Source organism: Lepisosteus platostomus, chromosome 19 (assembly GCF_059453375.1).
Source record: "Lepisosteus platostomus isolate fLepPlt1 chromosome 19, fLepPlt1.hap1, whole genome shotgun sequence".
Lineage (NCBI taxonomy): Eukaryota > Metazoa > Chordata > Actinopteri > Semionotiformes > Lepisosteidae > Lepisosteus > Lepisosteus platostomus.
Window position 1 is genome coordinate 13745247 of NC_142629.1, and position 23673 is coordinate 13768919.

General features: G+C 43.8%; 2 protein-coding genes across 3 annotated transcripts; one reads left to right on the forward strand and one right to left on the reverse strand.

Annotated features, from left to right (window-relative positions):
• Positions 1 to 484: 484 nt before the first annotated feature.
• Positions 485 to 5681, forward strand: jmjd8 (jumonji domain containing 8). Of its 2 annotated transcripts, XM_088613119.1 has the most exons (9): positions 493 to 966; positions 1215 to 1307; positions 1433 to 1481; positions 1861 to 1957; positions 2461 to 2529; positions 2916 to 3035; positions 3991 to 4058; positions 4280 to 4414; positions 5117 to 5681. In XM_088613119.1, exons 1-9 carry the CDS (start codon positions 857 to 859, stop codon positions 5195 to 5197), a joined length of 822 nt encoding a protein of 273 aa, XP_088469245.1. In that variant the 5' UTR covers positions 493 to 856; the 3' UTR covers positions 5198 to 5681. The 2 variants fall into 2 exon arrangements, with proteins under 2 accessions (XP_088469246.1, XP_088469245.1); XM_088613120.1 differs by lacking the exon at positions 5117 to 5681 and having other exon boundaries at positions 485 to 966; positions 3991 to 4183; positions 4280 to 4416.
• Positions 5682 to 8407: 2726 nt separating this feature from the next.
• Positions 8408 to 20161, reverse strand: stub1 (STIP1 homology and U-Box containing protein 1). Its single transcript, XM_088613118.1, has 8 exons — positions 19767 to 20161; positions 16146 to 16387; positions 15324 to 15522; positions 14892 to 15057; positions 13881 to 13968; positions 13087 to 13143; positions 12570 to 12686; positions 8408 to 12128 (listed from the first exon to the last, which is right to left on the reverse strand). The coding sequence occupies exons 2-8, from the start codon at positions 16257 to 16259 to the stop codon at positions 12003 to 12005; spliced, it is 867 nt and encodes a 288-aa protein (XP_088469244.1). The 5' UTR covers positions 16260 to 16387; positions 19767 to 20161; the 3' UTR covers positions 8408 to 12002.
• Between the last annotated feature and the right edge of the window lie 3512 nt (positions 20162 to 23673).

The window sequence follows — 23673 nt, forward strand, 5'->3', positions numbered from 1 at the left end:
CTGGAGATAACATTGTTTAAATACAATTGGCCGCTTTCGTTCGTAGTACACATTCCTATAGAGTGATATAGAATTACATTTTAGCTGTGTCCACACACGTATTAGCGCCCGCTGTATCGTAGTACGTAGGCTGCGTATTCGACACGTATTAAAATAGAGAATATGAAAACCCGTCCCGATTTTTCAGTGCACACAACAAAGATCCAGGGTCATATGGCGTACCACCGGCGTACCATAGTTTGAGAACCACTGTCCTATATATTGCAACGTGGGCCATGTACGAGAGGGAATGGAAATGCTCTTCTATTCATCAGAATAGCGTCGTTTCGCTATCTGTAAAAACTGCTCTCAACAACCAGTGAGAAAAAAGCCCCTGCAACATCCAGTGAACTGAGGGCGCTACAACAGGACTTGTACATCAGTTTGTAAACAGGTGTTCATACTCGTATGCCAACATTGCGAATAGACCTTTAATGTGGAGTGTACGGTGAAGGTTTGCGCTAGGCTTAGAATAAAGACAGGTTAACACAGTTCAAGGCTACGTGATTTAACATCCCGGCTTCGATTGATATCAGCTTCTTACAAATATATGTTTCTGGTCTTATAGCTGTATTCTGCCTCGGAAGAATCTTAATTTGCTTTTTGATAACCGCTCTCTGCTGGCCAATGAGATCCACGCGTCCTGGCAGGAAATGTACCACAAGCAGGAAGGAGGGAGAGGCTAGAGCGACAAGCTCCTACTGTTAATCGGGGTTGCCTGGGCCATGTGTTTCACTGCATAAAGAACGGGTCTGCACAGTGAAGAAAAAGCAACAAAACTTCACGTACACTTCGTTTCCGCCTCTGTAATCTGCTGATGGCGTCGTACTGCGCGCTGCTGAAGCTGTCTGTCCTGCTGGCGTCGGTACCGGCGACCTGGCAGAGAGGGGGCACGGAGGACGCGCCGGCATCCCGCGATGGGGGCTGGTAAGTCCCACACTCCCCCCGGTTATAACAGTTTGGGGCATTAAGTTCTGCCTGAAAGAAGGAGACGGCATTTTCACCGACGTCTGCGATTGCATGCAACGCGTGAAAAGAAAAGAGAAGACACGTCTGTGGCGCTATCCTGCGTAGCGGTTGTCCTACATACTGCATAAAAACACTTCTGCCTTCACTTGTTTCTGCACTTTTCTGAAAAAAAAAAACCGGATTCGCTTCCCTTCTGTTCCACACAGGTTGTCCGACACCGATTCCAGCCTGGATGACGAGGGACCCTGCAACATCGACATCTGGGACCGCTCACTGACCTACGCGGATTTCATTGAAAAGTCAGTGCGATGGCCAGCGGCCGCTTGCGGTTCAATAACTGACACTCTCCTCTCTCTCAGGTGTTTATCCGTGATCGCTTTTGATGTCTAAGCGGTAGTTGGCCTTTTTTGTTTCCCACCCGCAGATATGCTTATTCCAGACCGGTAATACTGAGAGGCCTGTCCGATAACACAGTGAGTACACGATTACTTACAGTATATCTAGCAGACGCCACCTACTGTACATTGTGCCCTTTTCATAAACACTGCACAGCAATAAAGGCGGCGCCATGGTGCCGATGTACACGTATTATATAGACATATACAGACATATCAACCTGAGCCAACTCGCTTAAAAGAGGAAGATGTGTCGAAAGTCACTTGCTCTTATGAAAATATTAAAAAAAAAGCAGACGGTCATTCAGAATCCGGTCGTCTTTGTCAAATGAGTCGGGGTGCTCTCACGAGAAGGGTCTGTCCGATGGCGACCGGTGCTCGGGAGGAGGGCAGTCGTGAATGAATACCTGTAGGAAGGCAGCCCCTCTCAGCGGCGCCGTTGCTCCTCGTCCCGCAGAAGTTCCAGTTCCTGTGCTCCAAGAGCAGCCTGCTGCAGCAGTACGGGCACAGGCTGGTGCGCCTCAGCACGGCCAACACCTACTCCTACAGGAAAGGTCAGTGGCGCTCGGGCCCGCCAGCCGCCGTGGCTCATAACTATTCAGTTCAGTAATTGCAATACTGGGAACCAGGCTCTCGTTATATACTTACCTGTGCTTTTAATGAAACCTATGTTTTCAGTATTCACCTGTTTAAGACCTGTATAAAAATCCTATATACGTCAAAGAAAAATTAGGTTATCAAATTGAATACTAAGATTTGAACAAAAACCATAGGCTTGAGACCCCTGGCCTGTATTTAATTTTCACCTGCCAGCTGCTTGCTAGTTTCCAGCCTTCCCTGTAGCTCCAAATTTATTTTCCCCATCTCTCAGGTTTGCTTGTTGCCACATACTCTGTAAGTTACCTCTGCCTAGACCTGCATCATCGTCCTTGCCCTGTACAGTACGAATTCCTATTGATAAAAAAACGCAGATGGAAGGTGTCGCCGACGAAGCCGTGAGCCCGACGAGTCGATCCGTTTGCAACAAATGACATCTTCACCCCCCTCTTCCCTGCAGTGGACGTCTCGTTCCGGGAGTTCCTGACACACTTCCTCCGGCCACAGTCTCTGGACACTCTGGGAAGCGGTCGGTGTCCTTTTTCCTTATCCACACCCCTCCCATGCGTCCCGAGTCAGTTCGGGAGGAAATCGCAGGGCCCAATCTGAGTCACCTGTTCCGTTCAAGAGTTGTAGAGATCACTTATAAAAATATGTAGTCTTTATAACAATATAAATGAAAATCTCTGTTAGTCCCTTGAGAACGGTGCAGTACGTCATTGAGTTGCCCAGGTGTTACAAGAATGTCGGTTGAGACGGGCCTGGATTTTCGTCATTTACAAAGAATGCAAGCTAAGACGCTCCAAGAAATTCCACGAGTGTATCGCACCCGGGCTGATGCTCTAGCTGTAGATTCCGCTGCAGTTCCTGTTCATGCAGAGGCAGTCTGACGCTATCCTTCATTTATCCCGACAGACACGCTGTACTTCTTTGGTGACAACAACTTCACAGAGTGGCAGAGTCTGTTTGCGCACTACCGACCTCCCCCCTATGTTCTCCCTCACACCAGCGGGGCCTACAGCTTCGGGATAGCAGGTGAGTGGAGCCGGCCACAGCACCTACAATTAACAAGAACTACAATTCCCATTAGCCCGCTGGGCAACTTCCTGCTGGCGTCTTCCTGATGAGTCCCAGGCTCATGAGACTGTATCAGATGAGCGTCGGTACCTTTTCGAATCTTTGTATACCCCCTTTCCCTCACAAAGCCCGGCATGGAGACCATGTTTGTGGTTTTCAAGCTTTAAAGATGACGAGTGCCACATGCTTATCACTTAACGGCCAGCAGCCATATCACTCTGCAACTCACAACTGGCAGTCCACTGAAGCTCAGCAGGTGTGAGCCTGGTCAGTACCTGGATGGAAGACCTCCTGGGGAAAAACTAAGGTTGCTGCTGGAAGAGGTGTTAGTGGGGCCAGCAGGGGGCACTCACCCTGCTGGCCATGTGGGTCCTAATGCCCCAGTATAGTAACATGTATACATTTAGTGAGACGTAAAACCGAGGTCCTGACTCATTAAAAATCCCAGGGCGTTTCTCGAAAAGGGTAGGGGTGTAACCCTGGTGTCCTGGCCAAATCTCCCATTGGCCCTTATCAACCATGGCCTCCTAATAATCCCCATCTATGAATTGGCTTCATCACTCTGCTCTCCTCCCCACTGAGAGCTGATATGTGGTGAGCGTTCTGGCGCACTATGGCTGCCGTCCCATCATCCAGGTGGGGCTGCACACTGATGGTGGTGGAGGGGAGTCCCCATTACCTGTAAAGCGCTCTGAGTGGAGTGTCCAGAAAGCGCTATATAAGTGTAAGCCATTATTATTATAATTGTCCTTGGATTATGTTATGTCATCTGATTTGCTTCCTTTCATGAAGGTTTTGTGCAATCTGTCACCAGCCCACTGTGCTGCCTGTGCTGTGACAATCGTGGTTTAGCTCCTGAAGGAGATGGCCGGCTCTGTGCTAAAGCTTATTTCCCTGTTCCCTGCCTTCTCAGGTCCTGGGACAGGAGTTCCCTTCCACTGGCACGGCCCTGGGTACTCCGAAGTCATCTATGGGAGGAAGGTACTTAGTCCAAAAAACCAAACAAACACTGTTGCGGAAGCAACAGCAAATCTCGAAAAAGTGATCCAGACATGTCAGAAGGAAAACTGGAAAATTAAACCTGATTGAGTCTTACACATCCTGGAGTAAGCAGTTATGGAAAAGGCATTTTTGCTTTTTAACACGTTTTAAAGAGCATTTTCTAGATCCACCACCTGATTCCTTGTATGCGTTCTCTACAGCGGTGGTTCCTGTACCCACCAGAGAAACAGCCCCATTTCCACCCCAATCGGACCACACTGTCCTGGGTAATGGAGTCATATCCAGAGCTGCCCCCAGATGAGAAGCCTGTGGAGTGTACCATCCGTCCAGGGGAGGTCAGTAAGCACTGCAAAATCTCACCTGTGGAACATACCATCCACCCAAGGGAGGTCAGTAAGGACTGAATTGCAAACACTAGAGCCAGCAGCCACTGTTGGTCTGTGCTCATGGAACCCCTAGGGAGTTTTTTCACATCAGTGAATCAAGTTTGAAGTTCTACAAAGTGTACATGTATACTAACTCTTCTGATTAGACTGCAGAGTAGAGGACTAGATTGTAGGATTTTGGATACAAGAAATCTATAGCCTTCACTGCTATGACTCGATCTTAATATTTATTTTTCCTATTTATTACCACCTGGAGCTTCTTGTTTTCAAGTACGGCTGCAGGATTCAAATTAGGGAAACTAAATTCAAAAAGCAGTCCTTCACCAAAATAGCCTGGCTGGTTTTATCCATGTTGTAAGTACCTTGAAGTAATCAACGAGGACTGTGAACTTATTTCAGTTAAATCAAAAGTTTAAAGCAAGTGTTCGAATTGGAATGAAAATCAGTGGAATTTGGAGTCCCTGACTTAGATACAGGGGCTGCACAATACAGGCTTTTTTTCCACGGAAGTACAAAAGCAAAGAAAGTAGGTTAATTCCAATTAGAGTTAAAAATCAAAAGTATTTGAAGCTGGCCTTGATGGACATAAGTCAAAGTACAACTACAGTGCAAGCTGTGTTCCTCTGACCTTTGACTCTTGACCTTTGGCAGGTGCTATACTTCCCTGACCGCTGGTGGCATGCCACCCTCAATCTGGACACCGGCGTCTTCATCTCCACATTCCTGGGATGAGTGCCTGGGATATCACAGTTCCTCCAAGGGAAGGCCAAGTCTCCTCTTCCTCTTGGGTTCTGGGAAAAAGACTTATTTATGGTGTCAGGGAGCAGATTTCCTGACCTGCGGTGGACACTTGAAATTGCAGCGAAGAACTGGACTCTCACTCATGATCTGTTACCAATTACATGATTTCCTTTGGCCGTTCCTTTCAGTGTTATAATACTTACAGTCCAGGGTAAGACTCCTTTTACTGAATTCACGCTCATCGGCTTAATAGTTAAATGGAGCCCCCTTTTTGTTTTAATTGGAGCTCGAAGCCCTAAATGTCTATTAAAATGTCCAATTCCAATTTCGGGATCTGCCTGTGAATTTTTACATGACTTCAAACTTCGAAAATGCAAGTCTGTACAAGTGCTGTAGCACATAGCAAATCAGAGCTCTCGACACAATGTTCTGTTCCTTAAAGCAGGAGATTTAAAAATAAAATAAAATGATGAAACCCTTTGTTGTTTTTAAATATAGTGTATATTATATTAAATATTGTTTAAATACATACATATCAACAATATATTTAATATAAACTGATTGAAAAAAGAAACTCCACACCTCCTCCTCCACTCTCTGGCCCTCCTGTCTGTGTGGAACAGGCTGAAGAGTGACTCATCTGTGAAGAGGACCTGATGCCACTGCTGACGAGTCCATCTCAGCCCCTGTCTGGCCCAAGCCAGTCGGGTGTGACGTCTAGGAGGTGTGAGCAGAGGGCCTCTGACAGGTCGCCTTGCTCTAAGGCCAGCAGCATGGAGCCTCACTGTCCTGTCACTGATGTGGGCATTGTGTCTGCTGGCAGTTTCAGCAGCAGTACGGGTGGCAGATCCGAAACGATCTCTCAGATGGACCAGTCTGATGTGTCGCTCCTGCTCTGGTGTGGTCACTCGAGGGCGACCGGATCTTGGACGGTCATCTGTCCGTCCGGTCCGCTGAAACCTTCTCTGCAGTCAGGACACAGTGGAGCGGCTTATTCCATAGTGTCTGGCAAAGCTGACACATGACATGCCTGCCTGCAGCATACCAGTGGCCCTCTCCCTTGTTTCTGGTGACATTCGAGGCATTATGGAATGCCCAGAAAACTGACTAAGTGTGGCCTTTTTCTTGCAGTGATCTAAGCTCTGAATAAGGCCTTTTTAAAGGTGACCTGATCAGGCTTTGTTCCACCTGGACCTCGTTGGGTTAAAGTGCACCTAACGAGCTGTCGTGTGATTGGCAAGCTGCACTGCCTCACATTTCTTAACTGTGAAGGCCAAGCATGAGGATGTGTGAAGACTTCTTCAGCTCATACCTGAAGAAGACTCCATGGCCGAAACATTGTTTCCTTTCTTTTCAGCATAGAATAAACCCGTTACCTGTTCCTTTGCAGTCTCACGCATGCCGACGCAGCTCCCTGCTTGAACTATTAAATGTGTGCTTACTTCCTCTTACTTCTACACATTATTGAATGAAGGAATATTTTATATGTATATTTCAGAAATCCTATCCCATAATTCACAACTGAAAGGTTTAGATCAGGCAGTGTGGAGAAATCTCTCAGTGCATGACCTCTCTGGGTGCGACCGATGATTAAGAAGACTATGACAACCAACCAACTACAAAGCAATACTCTGTCGGGTGAAGAACAAGACATTGATACTCGGCCATCACTCAGTATCAAAGCGATTTTTAATTTAGCAAACCCAGCAGACTGACGTCCTCAATCGGCTACCTCACTTGTTTGCAATGTCTACAGCCCATCTCATTAAGACTTTATCAATGTCTGGTCAGGTAGCCAGCTGGCCAATTAGTACAGGCTTAAGAAACAATTCACTTGCTTCCAAGTCTGTTTGAGTATATTCACACTTACAGTAAATAAGAAAAAAAAAACCTACTGGAACACCTTCACATCGAGAAAAAGCAACGACTGAAAAAGCAGTCCTCACGATCAATCAAATTTAAGACAGATGTCGACAGTCAGTACTTCACGTACAGCCTCCGATTCCAAAACAGGAGACCCAAATTACAATTCTAACAAATTACTTTTTATCCCGATCTTTCAATGTAGTACAGGACCCACAATATAGAACATACTGCTCTTCCTTACTTTCGACTTAATAAAGAAATGGTACTGAAACCATTAAGATTCCATAGTCCTCAAAGCCTGAATACCTTAATTTAAACTAGAATTCTGAATCAGAGTGATCCTTTCATCCCCAAACAAATACTGTATGTAACAATGGTCAATCTCAAAGTCTGAGTTGTGATTTGCAGCACTGATAATTTCTTTCCCTGTCTCAGGGTGCATTCACTAAACATGTCTAGACCGCTGTTTACCCTGGCCGCCACAAACCACTCTAAAATCTTTTAAATTACAGGGTTTGTTGAGAAGAGAATTGTAAATTAGCAAAATAGGATAAAACAAAATAAATAAACTGTTTTCTCCTTTTCAGTTTAAGAATGGAGCATTTAAAAACAATTCCGCAGATTATATGAATTCTTTGAGCACTAAATAAGAACTAAAGATTGATCAAAGAGTGACCACAGAACAGACCACAGGCGAGACTCAATAACATATACTCTTCAAAGACTGCTGTAATCAAGGCAATTTCACACACAAATGACACTCAGTGAAGGAAATGTTTGATGGAAGTTTGGGAATTAGATTATGAATTTGTTAAGACTGGGGAAAAAAACAAGTTTTGTGATATGGCACTCAAAATTGTGAAGGAAGTTAAATTTAAATCTGCTACAGCAATGCATGTGGTACATACCGCTTAAATACCATTGCCTGAAGGAGATAGTGGGTGTATTAATTAAGCAAAGACTATATCCCTAGGATCCATCAAGAATTATTTCAATGAGGTGCAGTTACTATTAAGCAAGCACCAAAGTGGATCTCCCCTAATTCCTAACCTTCTTACATGCTTCATGATTATTACATGATAATTTTCGGGTTTACAGCATGATTAATACATATTTCGTTTTTACATGAATGGTTGTAATGTCTCAAAGACTGACTGGAGAAAGACTGGGCAAATTCAAATATTATTCAGACATTAAAATTACACAATATTTACAGTTATTGCCAGAAATCTATAGCTGACTTAAAAGCAGTCTTCACTGCCTTGTAGTAGTAGTATCCATGAATACGCATCATCAGAAAGCCCATGTGAATCAAAGCAGGAGAAAATAAAGCCATCTTTTCAAGCAATTTATTTACAAAGCAAGAGAATTCAAATGGTTAAAACTAAAACAACAAAAACAAACCAGTTAAATAGCCATTTCTGATTCACAAAGCTGCATTGAATTGCATTCAAATCTGTATAGCAGAAATTTCCAAAAATAACACATGGGCTGTTTTTTTATTTGGTTGTAAGCGAAAAATAAATCTATCCTATCTTGAAATCCCCTCTCTCCGTTATGCTTTTTATATCCCCTGAAACGGAATCTTTTTAATTAGTTGCAACAGGCTCTTTTTCTTTCACAGCTCATTTTAAGATTCCCAGATGTCAGCACTAATCAGAGCCTTAAAGCAATGCTATTTCAAAGCTGAGACCTTGCTTAAGTAATTCCTCTTATGCATTTCCAATTGTGTAAAAGCAAGTCTAGGAAAAAATGTTTCCATATCAATCCTGGAGTCACTCGCTTCAGCTGTGATGTATAGGGGAATCCTAGTTACAATCTCAAACCTACTGCCGATTTCACGGGGGATACATTCGTGTGAATTCAATTACTGTGGTTAAGCAGAGCTGAGTATAGCTCTCAGCACAACACAAACAGCCACCACGTTTACTGAAAACCGTACCCTACTAGCGTTACTACTCAATGCACTTGCGTGAAATGGATTTTCAACCGAGTGGAAGGCAGCCTGAATGAAGCAATCATCCAAGCATGGTAGGACAGTGGCCAAAACCTTGGGCTGCTGCTGTCACTAGATGGAAATACGAAATCTTAAAACTGGCCAACCCAAACCAACACTGCAAGAGAGGAAACTTCCAACAAGGACTGGGACTTGGAGATCCAGTTTTATAGGGAGGGAATGACATCCTTTGAGGTACACCAATGTCCCTGCGGAGGAGAACACTCTTAAAATATTGCCACCTGTGTACGTCAGCACATGCACGAGGTACATAATTGCAGACGACTTTGTTTTGTTTCAGGTTTAGGGTGTCGGAGCTCAGTTCGCATTTTCAACAACTGTATTTGAAACCTTACCGACGTCACGCCACGCAGGGAGAGCAGCTGCACAAATTAAGCCACTGAAGTACAAAATGGACGACACTATTACAGCCCGACGAACGCCGAAACAATCTGCCAAGACGCTACAGGGCAAGGGGAACCAGAAATCCAGGCGCTTCAATGTTGACTTCGAAATGACACAGGTACAGCAACTTTTCCTACATTTCAAGCTTCTTGACATCAAGAAAAAAAAAACACCACATTCCCATTTCTTTTTTTTCTGGGCAGCTCCCGTTCATTATCCAAAGTAACAGATGAGTTAAAAAGATTATTCATTGGGAGAATATCGGCATCAGAACTGCAGTGAGCTGCTTACTAGGCATCGGAACAAGGCACACCACACACCGAGTTTGTGATGAAGTGACAACATTGCCATTATGAAATCATCATGAGATGCATTTTTCTGGAATTAAAATTGTCCCGTTTTCTACTTGCTGTTGCCTGTCCTATGATCGGATCAGCTAACAGGGCATGCCTATGCCTGACTCATTTAGGCAGTGCATACAGTATATTTCATACATTGACAATGACACAGGAGGTAAAGAAGCTTTTTTTGTAAGAAAAAGACTGCCTTCTAGGCAGTCGTTTGTCATCTGTCGAAACACTGCCTCCACACTTTTCCTTGCATAATGCAACACTATAAATCTTCGCGCTTTATCACGCTTTTACAGACAAGACTGAGAAAGGGGCTCTCACCACTATCACGTCCCTTACTGCCATGAAAAAACTACATTTGCTGACATTTGCTTGGAAAAGGAGTGTTACGTACAGTACACTGGGACGTCACAGGGAGGATCCCAGAAGGTCAAACACTGTCCCCCAAAAGTGACTCGAGTCGTGCTCTCCAAACTGTGATAGAAACTGGAGAAATGAATTAGGCCTTAGAAGTTTATTAAACAATATAACAGGATATAATTAAAGATATACTCCAACATTTACTATTAATCCATTTGAAATATTTAATAGATCTACTAAACATGCTTATAGTTCAATTCCAATTCAGCACTGAAAATGCTGGCATTTCAATAAATAACATCCTTTTAGAAGCAAACATCTTCCTTTGTTCTCCGAAACAGGGTAGTTCTGGGTCTCCTGGCAGTGAAAATACACTAAACGAACTACAGGTGTCCACATAAAGCGCAATGTAGGCCAGAATCCTGTGGATATTTTCTGAAGGAGATATTAGACTGCGTTCAACAGCGATACCAGCATCAAAGTATTTCCTTCAATAGACGGGTTTCCTTCCAAATCCTGCAGGTGTGCATCTGAAGATTAAGCTTCCTGCAAAATACGAAAATGTCTTCACACGGGTCTCACAAAGCCGTCTAAAATTGAGCCGGGAACGCGTTCCAAACCTGTGGTGCAGAATCTGGGACCACACAAACAGGGTCAAGAAAAGAGCCAAAGATAGCGATTCCAAATCGGTACTCTGCTCTCCGCAGGAAGAGCGTGTCGGGACCGCCGGCATGCGTCTCAGTGCACCAAATCCTATCCGTTCTCCCACGTGCCAAACAGCGCACAAGCAAAATATTTTTTTTAGAAGCACATTTCCACGGAGCCAGGCAGCTATACAAACCTTTTCACTCCTGCTCCTCTGCTCGGAACATACATAACTCAAGTATGTAGAATTCAATGGGTGAACGGACATCTCCTACTAATGGCCTGGGTTCCTCTTTTAATTTCAGTCACTGTGCGTTTGTTAAACAAGAGTCTCCTGCATACCCATCTGGTAATCAAGGGAACAGTCCAACCCCCCCCCCCCAAAAAAAAGAGAAATGATGCCTGTGCACTGCAGAGGGAAAACGAGACTCTATATGGCGCTAGACTTGCATTTAGAGAGCCTGCTCGTAAAGGAATATACGACTTGAATTCCTCAGCCTTGGTTGTGTGGTGCTCTGCCAACAGGCCAGTGAAAATCAACTCGCAGTCAAAACCTGTTAACATGCCCCTAAATTTCCAACCAGAAAACTACAGGAGTGTTCAACTTCGCTTGTAATGGGATTCCAGTCATTCATTTCCGCCAACAACAGACCTACCAGCTCCCTGGGCTGCGAAATCCAGCATTTGAAACTCTACTCCACAATATATATTTATATTTATATACTTTATTCATATTTATAGACTTATATGTTTCTAGGTTCATCTTCCCATTCCTGGACGTTTAAAAGAGGGGTATATATGCTTGTACTCAGGTGGCAAGGAAAAGACAGAATTCCACAATCTCCTAAATAAAAAAAAACTTAAAAACAAACAGGTCCCGAGGACACAGATGGTGAAACGGTTAGTGTGCATATACAGGCGAGTACTAGGGAGACCTAGGACTGAAGAGTTTAGAACGAGTGACTTGGTTTTCATTGCATTTTGCTTTGCAAGGGGATCTTGTTGCCCTGGCAGGCATACAGAAGAATGGCAGAGTTACATGAAGTATACAGCCGGCCCGCGCTCTGTTAAGGCAGTCTCTTGCGTGGCTGGCTGTGATAAAGTGCAAATCCAGGAGGGCATATTGGTTTGTTTCGTTTCTCTTTCGTTGTTTCTCCTCCCCGCCGCGCCAGCTTCAGTAATCCTCCACCCAACCGTTCTCCGCGATAAAGGCGTCGATGACCTCCTTCATGGCCAGGTTGGGGATGAGCTGATCTTGGGTCAGAGGGCTTCGGGTCACGGGGTCAAAGTGTCCGACTCTCTGCAACACCAAAGACACCCAAAGCGCTGCACAGGTTAAACACTAGAGGGGCCCTGCTTTACAACTTGCCCCATCAGAATCACATCCCGATTGGTTATTTAGCGCAACCCAGTGAATAGTCAGCTTTAAAAAAAAACCAAACCCCCTACAATTCCTCTCAACAAGGTTTCATGCAACACTAAGAGCCTAAGTAACCATAAAACTAACCAGCGGGACCAAATGGGTAAACATGAACCAGGCAATTGTGTTACAGCCCAATTTAATTATTCAAAGTAAAAAAACACATCCCAGTCAACATACCACAAGCTGTGATCTAGAACCGACAGAATCTACTATGTGAAAGGAACCTCATACTTTGAACAACTGGGAAATTGCAGAGAAGAAGAAATAATTAAAACCTGTATTTTATTACATATAGGGCACAGAAAGTGTCATCTTTACCTGTAGATGCTCCTCTATGTCTTTGCGGTCATAAGTGATCCCACTAGGGGTGATGCAGGGCTCCCTCATCAGCTCAAAGCTGATCTTTCCACAAAGGTAGTCGGGAATTTCACGTTTCTGCATGAAGCGAGACGCAGATTACACGGGCTCAATGCAAGCAGTTCTAAAAGCTCACGGTGAAATAAGGTCAGAACTTCACAAAAAGCAGGGGTGGCTGATGAACTCTGCCAGTCAATAGGTGCAGCAGCAGCTCTCAAGAAGAGTTGGAAAGGTTTTATACAAATACAGGTCAGCCAGTTTTACATAGGTTCAGTTTTTGGAACTTATTGACTTGTGTTTTTTTCGTATTCCAGAAAAAAATGGAATCGATCAGTTATACTGTCTACTTAGCCTGAAACGTGGGAAGTTTTAGTACAAGTGACAATGATTCCATGCGGGGAAGCTTAAATATCTGTATTGCACCATTACTGGAAACAGAGGCTGCATTATAATTGGGTAGTGTGATGTAGAAACTCACCTTTCTTTTTTCATCAACCTGAGAAAACAGCTCATCCATGTCGGACAAGTATTTATCCTATTGAAGACAGACAGAGAACTACCGTCAAGGGACTAGAAGCACAGTAAAACACAGGAGAAATGGCCCGTCCAAGACAGCCAAACCTCAGCAGGGCCATCAAAAACATACCCTCAATTCCTACAGTGCCAACATCACAAACGTTTGTAATGTTTTTTTCCCCTCTGACATCCAACAATGATGACAAGACTCATGCGGTCTCCCATACATCACATACTCGCAGTCTGAACTCTCTACAATTAGCTCAGCCAGAACATCCTGCTAGAACAAATGAGTGTTAATATGTAGAAGATAATTTACCAAAATACCCATCACACTTTTATATATTTAACAACTGCCTTCCCAATTCTACAGAAAAATTACCCTTATGGTAAGCTTTCTAGGAATGGTTTATTGTTTAACCAAAGGTGTTTTTTAAATGCCTTTGGAAATTTTAAAATAGTAATCTTTACCGATTAAATATTAGGTTTATTATTACCCAATACCTCATTTACCAAGTGAAATAATAAAACAGCACATTCCCTTCATCATTCACATGTGAAACAGCTGATGCTCCTGAGAGTTTTTTTATGCTTTTAAAATTCCTATTAGACTGGGCACTTGGTTTTATTTTGACCATGTTTGACTGATCCTTGTCAAAACCAGAGGGTCCAGACTCAGAAATGAATGTCTCTCCTGCAGGCACTGTGTCCAGAGAAAGAGACCAGCCCTGTGCTGCAGGGTATAGCCCTACTCACATGCTTCGCCTGGATCTTTGCTAATTCATTCCGGCTTCTGTTATCCTCCGAGTTCTCCTCCTGCTTCTCCCTGTACTCTTGCAGCTCCCTGTGGACATCGATTCACGACTTTAGAACTGGCGCAGCCTTCTTTTCTACCTTCGATCTTGCCCAAACGCACGAAACCGTTCTAATGTGCAGAATCAGACTCGTATAATACAACAGTGACCACCACTTACATTCAAAATTGAGTCTGCTTTATCAGCCACATCTTAATTTCAATTGATTTCACAGCACATGTAGATGATAAAAGCACTTGAATTGATAAAAAAGGACAGTTTTAACCATGTCATCATATAGCATCATCCAGGTGGGGCTGCACACTGGTGGTGGTGGAGGGGAGTCCCCATTACCTGTAAAGCGCTTTGAGTGGAGTGTCCAGAAAAGCGCTATATAAGTGTAAGCAATTATTATTAATTATTATTATTATTATAAGCAAGGTTAGGCCTGGTTAATACTGGGTGGGAAATCTGCAAGGATAACTGCTGCAAGTGTTGCTGATAAAAATTTTCTCTCTGGACCAGCATTTGCAAAGCAACACCCAAAAACTGTGCTGTAGGCAGTCTTTCATTTGCAACATTAAACCAAAGGCCTGTTTAAGGTTTAAGGTTTAAGGACAAAGGCATTTTAGTCATTAAAGCATGTTGGCTAAATCCTACTGAGAGCCTCTATAATCTGCTTGCCCTAGAGCTCCCCCTAAATTCAGTTTGTGACACAGATTCTCACTCCTCCACCTGATCTACAGCGCAGTGGGGCTACTGGTACAGAACGGCTACCAGCATATCACCTGGGGTGGAACTGCACTTCAGTCGTGGATGGAGTTAGGTTACGCCCTTGCATATAGTTCTTTGGGGATGAAACGTTGTATATAGAAACACCAGGAACTGTCTGAACTAGGAATCGGCAATCGGGAGAGAATTAAGAAGCTGCAGCAGCTTTCATGGTTGCAAAGTGCAAACTGCGGCCGTGTACCTCTCTTTCTCGGCGAGGATGAGCTTGGTGAGATAGGCGTGGAGCTCGTTCTCCTGGTTGATGCGTTTCTCCTCGATGCTGTTCCAGCGCTTCTTCTTGGCTATCCTGAGAGCGCTGGGGATGTCGTCCCCAAAGTTCAGCCGCTGTTCCTTCGCCAGGTTGTAGGCTGCAACACAGAGGCGCAGCTTTCACTCCGGTTTTTGCGGAGATCAGCTTTTATTTAGGGCAACCGAGTGCAAGGAACGTGCTCACAAAACACAAGTCTGCCTCTGCGTAGCAACAGGGTTTACTTTGGTATCTTACAAAACGGGGAAAAAAAGAGCTGAACTCTTCCTAGAACGCAGTCGGACAATACGTTCAATAGCAGCCAGAACTTCTAATTCAATTTTTAAATGGGCACCCCAAGTGAAGGGAGCTGGGGGAGGGTCTGACCTCTCTGCAGGTTGCCAATGGCTTCGTCGTAGTTCTCCATCTCCAGGTGGCACTGGCCCAGGAAGAAGTGGGCCTTCACAGACTGGCTGTCCAGCTCCAGGGCGTGCTTGCAGTCCGCCAGGGCCTTGTCGTGCTGCTGGAGTTTCACGTAGCAAAGGGCCCGGTTGGTGTAGTACACAGCCACCGAGGGGTTGCGGTTCTGGGAGCGGAAATGAGAAAACCGAGGTTAAAAGAGGGAGGCAGCACCTTTCCAACTTAAGCTAGCAAAGACACGAGGAAAACAAAACAAAGAGCACAGCATTACCAAAGGGCACTTTCCCCATGCAAAGGCTCCCTGGGTACTACAAAATTGTTTAAAACTAGAATCACCTAGTCTCATAAGGCATTTAATTTCATATCCAAATAAGCCTTAATAATTAGAAAAGACCACTTTATTGGCCATATACAATTTCTTGCATTAGGAATTTGTCTTTGCGCAGACCCCAGCTTGCTCTCCATGAGACACACAGTCAGGGAGAGAGAAGCTGGGGGTCAGAGCGCAGGGTCGGCCATTTATACGGCGCCCCTGGAGCAGCTGGGGTTAAGGGCCTTGCTCAGGGGCCCAACGGAGTAGGATTCCTCTGCCGGCCGCGGGATTTGAACCGGCAACCCTCCAGCCACGGGCACAGATCCGTTGCCACAGTGCCACAGCTCCGCCCACAGGGACTGGCATACAAACATTCCCTTTCTGTCTCAATGGAATCTGCTCACAAGGGATAAAGAACTCTGACTGGCGGGAAGCTACGGGTTCACTCGAGCGATCACAGGGCCACGGCTACTCACGATGGCTTTGCTGTAGCAGGCGGCAGCTTCCTGGTACTTGCGGCTGAGGAAGAGCCGGTTGCCCTGCTCCTTCAGCTCCTGGGCGGAGGCACTTTTCTCGGGGCTGCCCGCCATCTTCTCCGCGCACCCCGCCGCGCCCGCTCCACTCTGCTTCCCAATCCTGCTCCCCGTGTCTCCGGCTGGGCACCCCCCCTCGGGCTGCGTCAGGCTGGACACACCCCCCCCCCGCCCCCGCCCGATCCCTGCAAGGCAGAACAGAGCAGAGCATCCTGGGATTGCGCGGAAACAACACGTCCGTCACACATCTCTGTTTCCCCGACAGGACGTGGCAAAGACACTTCCCGAAAGCCTGAAAGGGGGAACCGCAGTCCCAATTTCTCAGACCTGAAATTTTACGGCTTCCAAATTAAGCACAAAAACATGCCCTTTGTGAAAGCACCGGAAATCGCCATGTTGTCACAAACTCGCATCCGAGTTTCCACGAATTGTGACGTGAAGCGGCCCTTCCTGCTCACTAGTCACTATAATGACTAATGTAATGGGATGTATGAGCAATTAAATGCAGGTTGTGCAGCAGAAATTTCATCGCAGGAATGTTCCAACGTGCATGCAGATTTAACAAGCGAGTGGCATTTGTTGGGGAAAAAACAACAGAGAAATATTTTTATTGGACTAGAAGGAGATGTATTCACAAGCCTGCTTCTCTACAATATAAGAGGGCCGCAACACGTCACTGAAGTTTTGTTGCCTTGTTCCGAAACGCACAATATAGCGCATACCTGGAAATGTCCTCTATTTTGTGTGATGTAAATTGGAGGTTTTACAAGTTACTGTGCAGATTTTACTTTTTATTGCGGTTTCAAATACACTCATCAATGGTTATTCTAACCCCAAACTATAAAGATAGTGTTGCAGTTCCCCTATAAATATCCTGTTAAAAACACAAAAAGTGTGGCATCACCTATGCCCAAAAAGCTTTTCTAGCAAACGCAACAAAACTTTTCTATGTTGTGCCATTCCTGCCTGAGCACCCCAGGGTGCTTCACAAAATATCGGCAAAAGCAAAGCAAATACAAGTCCAGGTACTGTAACTGTGAACACACTGCAAAGTAAAATATTCTCCTTCTGCATCAAAACGAAAAAAACTCAAAGATATGTGCTTCATCAATGGTAGTGCAATCCCTAGCTTTCTCCTTCAGTGCTCCTCAAGAGCACTTAAATAGATGAAGATAAAGAAATAAGGACACCATTGTCAATGCTTGGGGAAGTCATTACTTGAGACAAGGGTTGCATTGACCCCAATTATCACCAATTTTGAGCTACCTTTTGCAAATTCTTAGAATATCACTAATTAGGGTCTTCAAAAAGAAAAAAAAAAAGTTTTAAGCCGCACACCTGTCAGTAGATTAATTACAGCCAGTAAACCTGTGAAGGATGCTTCAGTTGTGGCACTTAAAGGTTCTGCAGTCCTGCTAGAGAAAATGGTATTTCTAAAATGAATTTATGTTAATCTGATATACATGGAATTTAGTTGTTTTGCTCCTACTTTATTGACTGAAAATAAATTACATTTTGCAAAGCTTTTAACTTCTTTTGTGATTATTCACATTTCAAAAGTTTGTTTAAATTGCACATCTCTAGAGATCAGCTGCTTTAATTGCTAATTTGCCAGAATGGAACTGTTTATCCTTCTAAACAGAACTCTATTGCTCAGTTCTGCTATGGCAGATTCAATGAAGACTCTAGAAGAGGAATTAACTATATATCTACCATCAACATGATTAAAAACAGCACAATGTATTGCTGTCATGTGAAAAAAAAATGTACAACAGTTCAGGACAAACTAAAGCAATGCAACTGAAGATAAAAGCACACACTGAATTGTAATCCATAATACAGTATTAGTTCATTTCAATCAGGAAAGCCACATGAGATATAACCTAAGATGGGTCAGCATTTCAAATAATGGAAATTCTTTCATCGAGCTGCACAGCCAATGAAAGGAACACCAGCCTCTCGGGTCTCTCTTGGATACCAGCGATAATGATGTTTGCTCAATCTTGGTAATGCAATCAAAGGGGGTTACAATTCAATTATGTCCAAACCTGCAGCCAGATACTCTTACCTACATCTGGGTTTAATTAAAATATATGAAACCTTTCCCTGCATTAGTACCTCAGGGACCTGTACTTTTTACTCTCGTCTATATGAAACGTTTCAACATACTTACAAGGCTACAGTGGTAGGTTTCATAGGATGTACTAACAACGTTTCCTTCTTCAGGAAGGAAACCAGGAATAAGAGCAGAGGCTCTTAAGTATTTGATCTCATATATACAGTACATGTCAGCAGATCCTTCAAACATCAAAACTTTATCAAAGCGAAGTGAATAGGGCCGGAGGCCCTAGTCTATAATCTTGGCCTGGTCTGGTTAACAGATCGCTGGCGAACAAAAATTATGACAAGAATTAGCCTATTTTTAGAACCTCCATACTATTGGCACAGTCCATTGGGAAGCACATCCACACACAAGCCCAACGAGATGCCAGTTAAACCAGCAAGCATGATACTTATGGGGGACACGCAGACTCCACACAGAAGGCACCACTTCACCATGAGGAAAGTAGAAATTTCAGAACACTTCTAGTCGTTTTGCCTCCTAATTTAATGGCATAAAAGAGCCATACATCTATAGAGGGAAGTCACTAAAACAATCGTGTTATATTAGTTACCATCACTGGGCTTCCAGAGAAGATCCCAGGACTGACAGATAACCACATGGGTGGTTATCATGACTAAAACAAACGTTTTTTCTACGTGGGGTCGACTAAAATATACATCTGGAACTAAACAGGACTCTACATTAATTACTACGATCATCCCTATGACAATCGATGCGGCTGAGAATTTAGGATCATGGGTTCTTTGGCGAGTTGTAGGCTTCGTGTAATCAGCCTCAGGAGACCAGTTATCAATGAGATCTGCCCTGCATTCCCATAAAAACGCGTGAACCGAGAGACAAAACGCTAAATTTCACACACTCGCTGTGGTCTGCTGACTAATCAGTCACCGACGGGTCCGGGGCGATATTCATTTTAAGCAGAAACACTTATTAACTGGGCTGCAAAACACGTCACGTCTGCTGACCATCTCGGCCATGCTTATACGTGAAATGCCTCATCAACTAACCCCAAGATTTCTAGAATAAGGATCTGCAACATGTATTTCAGAGAGTTAAAAATAATAATTCACTCTGGGGGTGGTGTCTGAAATAAGGTGTAAGTAAGGTCTCGTTACTTATCATCAGTACACGTAGACGAAAATTAACGGCAATATCCCCAACAGAGGTTTTTCCTTCTATAAAGATGGAAAAGAGATGGCACCGGGACTGTGCAACGGGTCCGTCGGTATCAACACCATGACATTTTCGGTACCAAATTGCTGATTACAACAGGTAGCTACCATATGTCTGCAAGCGTGCTTTCGCCCACTGTTGGCCACTAATACGTATATTTCATCGCTTGGTTTGATCTATTGCTTCTCCTCTAAAGCTGATGAATCGCTATCCCAAAGGGAAAGACCGGCACCCCATCCCTCCCTCCCCCGCCTTCCTGAACCTACCGGATAGCTGAAGCGCAGCCTTCCCCGCTGCCGCAGAGGTGTCCCTCGGCTGCTGTCAACAGGCAAGGTCGGGGTTCCGCGCAGCCAGTTGGCCTTGACGTCCGCTTCACCTCACGTTTTGCGGGGGGTTTTTCTTCCCAGAGAAATATGTAGACTCACACTGTGGAGAAGAAATGGGCGATCATGGGTCAGGGGTGCTATACTCGCATTGCGTTTCTCAGAAAATAACGGCATTTGGGGTTTTCACCCCACTCCCGGACTACGAGTCTCATCCGTCTCTTGTTTTGATAGCTGAGCCGCTGTCGGAAGTTCCTGCCCGAAGAGAGTTCGGGTCAAACTCGGAAGTAAAACAACGGAAGACGACCATAGAGTGCAAAGCGATTTACCGCTGTCGTTTAACCCTTTATTTTTGCGAGAAAATGGATGAAATAGAGCATAGCGGGTGTGCTTTGCCGGCTGATTGCATTCGTTAGTCTTAACGAGCGGATTTCAAACGTAAATCACCGCTCTAGGTTGATTAAAAATACAAAAACATAGATCGGGAGAACGTTTGCAAACCGAGGAAGGGATTAGTCTATAGCCAGTTTGGCAGTCACTAGTCAATTGATCCGAGGATGTCATCCAGCCATTTCTTAATTTGTAATTATAATTTATGTCTAGGCTGACAATTCAAATATGTGTTCCCCTTCAATTCAATAATAAAAAAAAAACCTGACAGTAATTCTAGACATTTTGGAAGTGTGGACGGTCAACACAAGCAACAGATGTGCTGTGCTTATGGTGGACCTGTTGACTTTAAATATATACTCAATAGCGTCATGATTTATTATAATTATAGCAGCATAGTAACTTAAAACTATAGACCAGTCATAGTTTGTTACAATTAACGGTTTGTAATGGAACGGGGCTTGTTGAAAACATAACAACATAAGAAAGACTCATCTGGTTTGTAACCAACTCAATTGCTACTGTAGCTAGTAGTCAATTAGTTATCACTTAGTAACTAATTGATGTGAGGATCTTATCCAGCTGTTTCCTGGCAACCAGGGTATCAACATGGATAACACAGCTTATTCCATTTCCCCCACAAATCTTTATGTAAAATGCCTCCTGTTGAAAGTTTTTACTGTCTATTCTGAAGAGACATTTCTCTTAAGCCTGCAAAACATTTTGTAACTTGATGATCAAAACTGCATGTACAGTATTCTTAACAACGTTATCTCTTAATATAACATCCCTTGATTTATATTCTAAAGATTTAGTTAATTCTCTAACTTCTAAGTGGCTGCTTGTGCCACCCAATAACACTATTACACCCAGCATTATTTTAGAACCGAAAAGCTCTAACCTTGAACAAAGCTCTGAGCAAATAAATAACATTTAGCCAGCAGCCATATCACCCTGCAACTCACAACTGGCAACCCACTGAAGCTAAGCAGGTGTGAGCCTGGTCAGTACCTGGATGGGAGACCTCCTGGGAAAAACTAAGGTTGCTGCTGGAAGAGGTGTTAGTGGGGGTGCTCACCCTGCGGTCCATGTGGGTCCTAATGCCCCAGTATAGTGACGGGGACACTATACTGTAAACAGGTGCTGTCCTTCGGATGAGGTGTAAAACTGAGGTCCTGACTCTCTGTGGTCATTAAAAATCCAAGGGCGTTTCCTGAAAAGAGTAGGGGTGTAACCCTGGCATCCTGGCCAAATTTCCCATTGGCCCTTACCAATCATAGCCTCCTAATAATCCCCCTCTATGAATTGGCTACATTACTCTGCTCTCCCCACTGAGAGCTGGTGTGTGGGGAGTGTACTGGTTCACTATGGCTGCTGTTGGAGGGGAGTCCCCATTACCTGTAAAGCGCTTTGAGTGGAGTGTCCAGAAAGTGTAAGCAATTATTATTATTATTATTAACATCAAGCAAATACTGATCAAATACTATCCCTAAGGAAGGAAGTTCAGTCCTGTCCAATATCAACATAATTGTTAGGCTTCAGGAGACCCATTGACTTGGAAACTGCAGTAAGCTGAAACTGCTAGTCTTTGCACATTCACTCACACACGTGCATTTTCTGGGAACTAGGTGATGACAAAATTATGATACCTTGTATATACATCAGATTCAGACTTTTATTTTACAGGTATCAATGTGTACAGAAGTTTAGTATGTGATTGAATCCAAGACAGAAATAGCAATAGGCAACATGAATCTTCAGATTAACCTCTTTGCTTGTTAAATATGAGCAAATGCTAGCTAGGGTGCCAGGCTTCAGTTGTGTTCTGTAATATTCCAGCACTCAGACTGTGCTCCAGGGGGCAGTCTTGTCCTACTTCAATACACATCCACACGCCTTTCATGCAGTGTTCTGTATCCCAATGACCTTGCATTGTTTATCTCTGAGGGACTGACGTGTCTTTCTCCCTGTGGTGCTGTCTCTTGTGTAGTTTCTGGTATTCAGCAGATCATGTCACTGTTGCGCTGCGCTCGGTCTGAAGTGATGAGCTTCCTTTTTCATAATAAGCGTGAACGGACTGAAGAAAACAAAATGCATTTAAGTTAAAATCTCAAATTCCATGTATAAACTGCATGATATGACTTCACCTTGCGAAATGTTGAACATTGATTTATTGCTCATGTTGCTACATTATGAATACGAAGGAGTGAAATTGTTTTTGAATAATTACTATTATTTATGTGCTCTTAAAAGTGGATTGTAAAAGCTGCAACACCAGTTGATGGGGAGTTTTTCCACATTCGGTCACTAAGGTATGGAACAAAAGCAACAAACACAGACCAGCAAAAATAAACACATTCAGGTTTATTGAAGTTGAATGCATACAGCAAACTATCACCATCAGTTTACAAAGGGCTTTGCATGTGTTTTCCATTAAACTACACTGGTAAAACTTATTATCCACAGAAATATCAAAGTTGAATTGCAGTAAGACAGAGTGGTGGCTGGTGTGATACAAACTTAACAGCTGAACCGAAAACAACTTTAGTGCTCTGTTCCCCCCACCCCCCGCAAAAAAATAGCATATTTTGCTTAAGTTTCTTTTTCATATGGCATAAACCCATTTTAAATAAAAATACAATTAAATTCGGGCACTGGGGGTATGGCGCTCCTCAGTTTACATCTGAAAATGCCTGGGGCATTCTGAAGAATTTTCTTCTTCTCTTCTGAGAATTGCTGAAACAACTTGGTTCCAGAAAGTTCCAGAAAGCCCATTCTCGAGTCAGCAGAAGTGGGGAGCTGGCTTTTGATCCATGACCGGGAGGTTGCGGGTTCCAATTCTGAGTACTACTGCCAAACCTTCGAAAAAGCACTTCATTCAGATGGATCCAGTCATTTCTTTTGGTAAATTTTGTAAATGAGGATTTGTTCTCAGGTAATAGGTTAAATAAAGGAATTTAAAAAGACTCCCTTTCACCTGGATAAAGCTATTGATAGCAGTGAACCATTTTACCCATGACTCTTTGCTACTGGCACAAGAAGACAAGAAGCAGATAGCAGGAAATATATGGGATCACCATCTTTCTACTAATATTATGGTGCAAAAAAATTAAAGTAAATTCAATTTTTTACGTTTTACAACATAAAACAACAAGTAACGCAGCCATGGCGATATACTGTACTGCAGTTACAGAACAAACTGAGTTAAAAACACACCACTAGATTTATTTAAAATTACCCCGACACCTAGAATATACACAGAGTCACACTGTTCTAAGCAGGATCACAGTTAATTATAATCTTTAGACAATAATTACTGATAAAAAAAATGAACCTTAGAGACAGGTTTTTAGAGAACAATCAGCAAACCTACCACCTGACAAATACAGTAACAGCTAGGTCCAGTCCCTCACAGCTGACCCCCATTTACACTTGAGACCCCTGAAAACAGAGACTGAGA

What these genes read in the sequence shown, in the direction of transcription:
- stub1 (XM_088613118.1), bottom strand. Translation starts at nt 16,259, where the DNA reads ATGGCGGGCAGCCCCGAGAAAAGTGCCTCCGCCCAGGAGCTGAAGGAG. An exon ending in CATTGGCAACCTGCAGAGAG is followed by an intron (nt 15,058 to 15,323) that starts GTCAGACCCTCC and finishes TCTGTGTTGCAG; the next exon opens with CCTACAACCTGGCGAAGGAA. An exon ending in CAAAGATCCAGGCGAAGCAT is followed by an intron (nt 13,144 to 13,880) that starts GTGAGTAGGGCT and finishes TGTCTTCAATAG; the next exon opens with GATAAATACTTGTCCGACAT.
- jmjd8 (XM_088613119.1), top strand. Translation starts at nt 857, where the DNA reads ATGGCGTCGTACTGCGCGCTGCTGAAGCTGTCTGTCCTGCTGGCGTCG. An exon ending in GCATCCCGCGATGGGGGCTG is followed by an intron (nt 967 to 1,214) that starts GTAAGTCCCACA and finishes TGTTCCACACAG; the next exon opens with GTTGTCCGACACCGATTCCA. An exon ending in GTACCATCCGTCCAGGGGAG is followed by an intron (nt 4,415 to 5,116) that starts GTCAGTAAGCAC and finishes GACCTTTGGCAG; the next exon opens with GTGCTATACTTCCCTGACCG.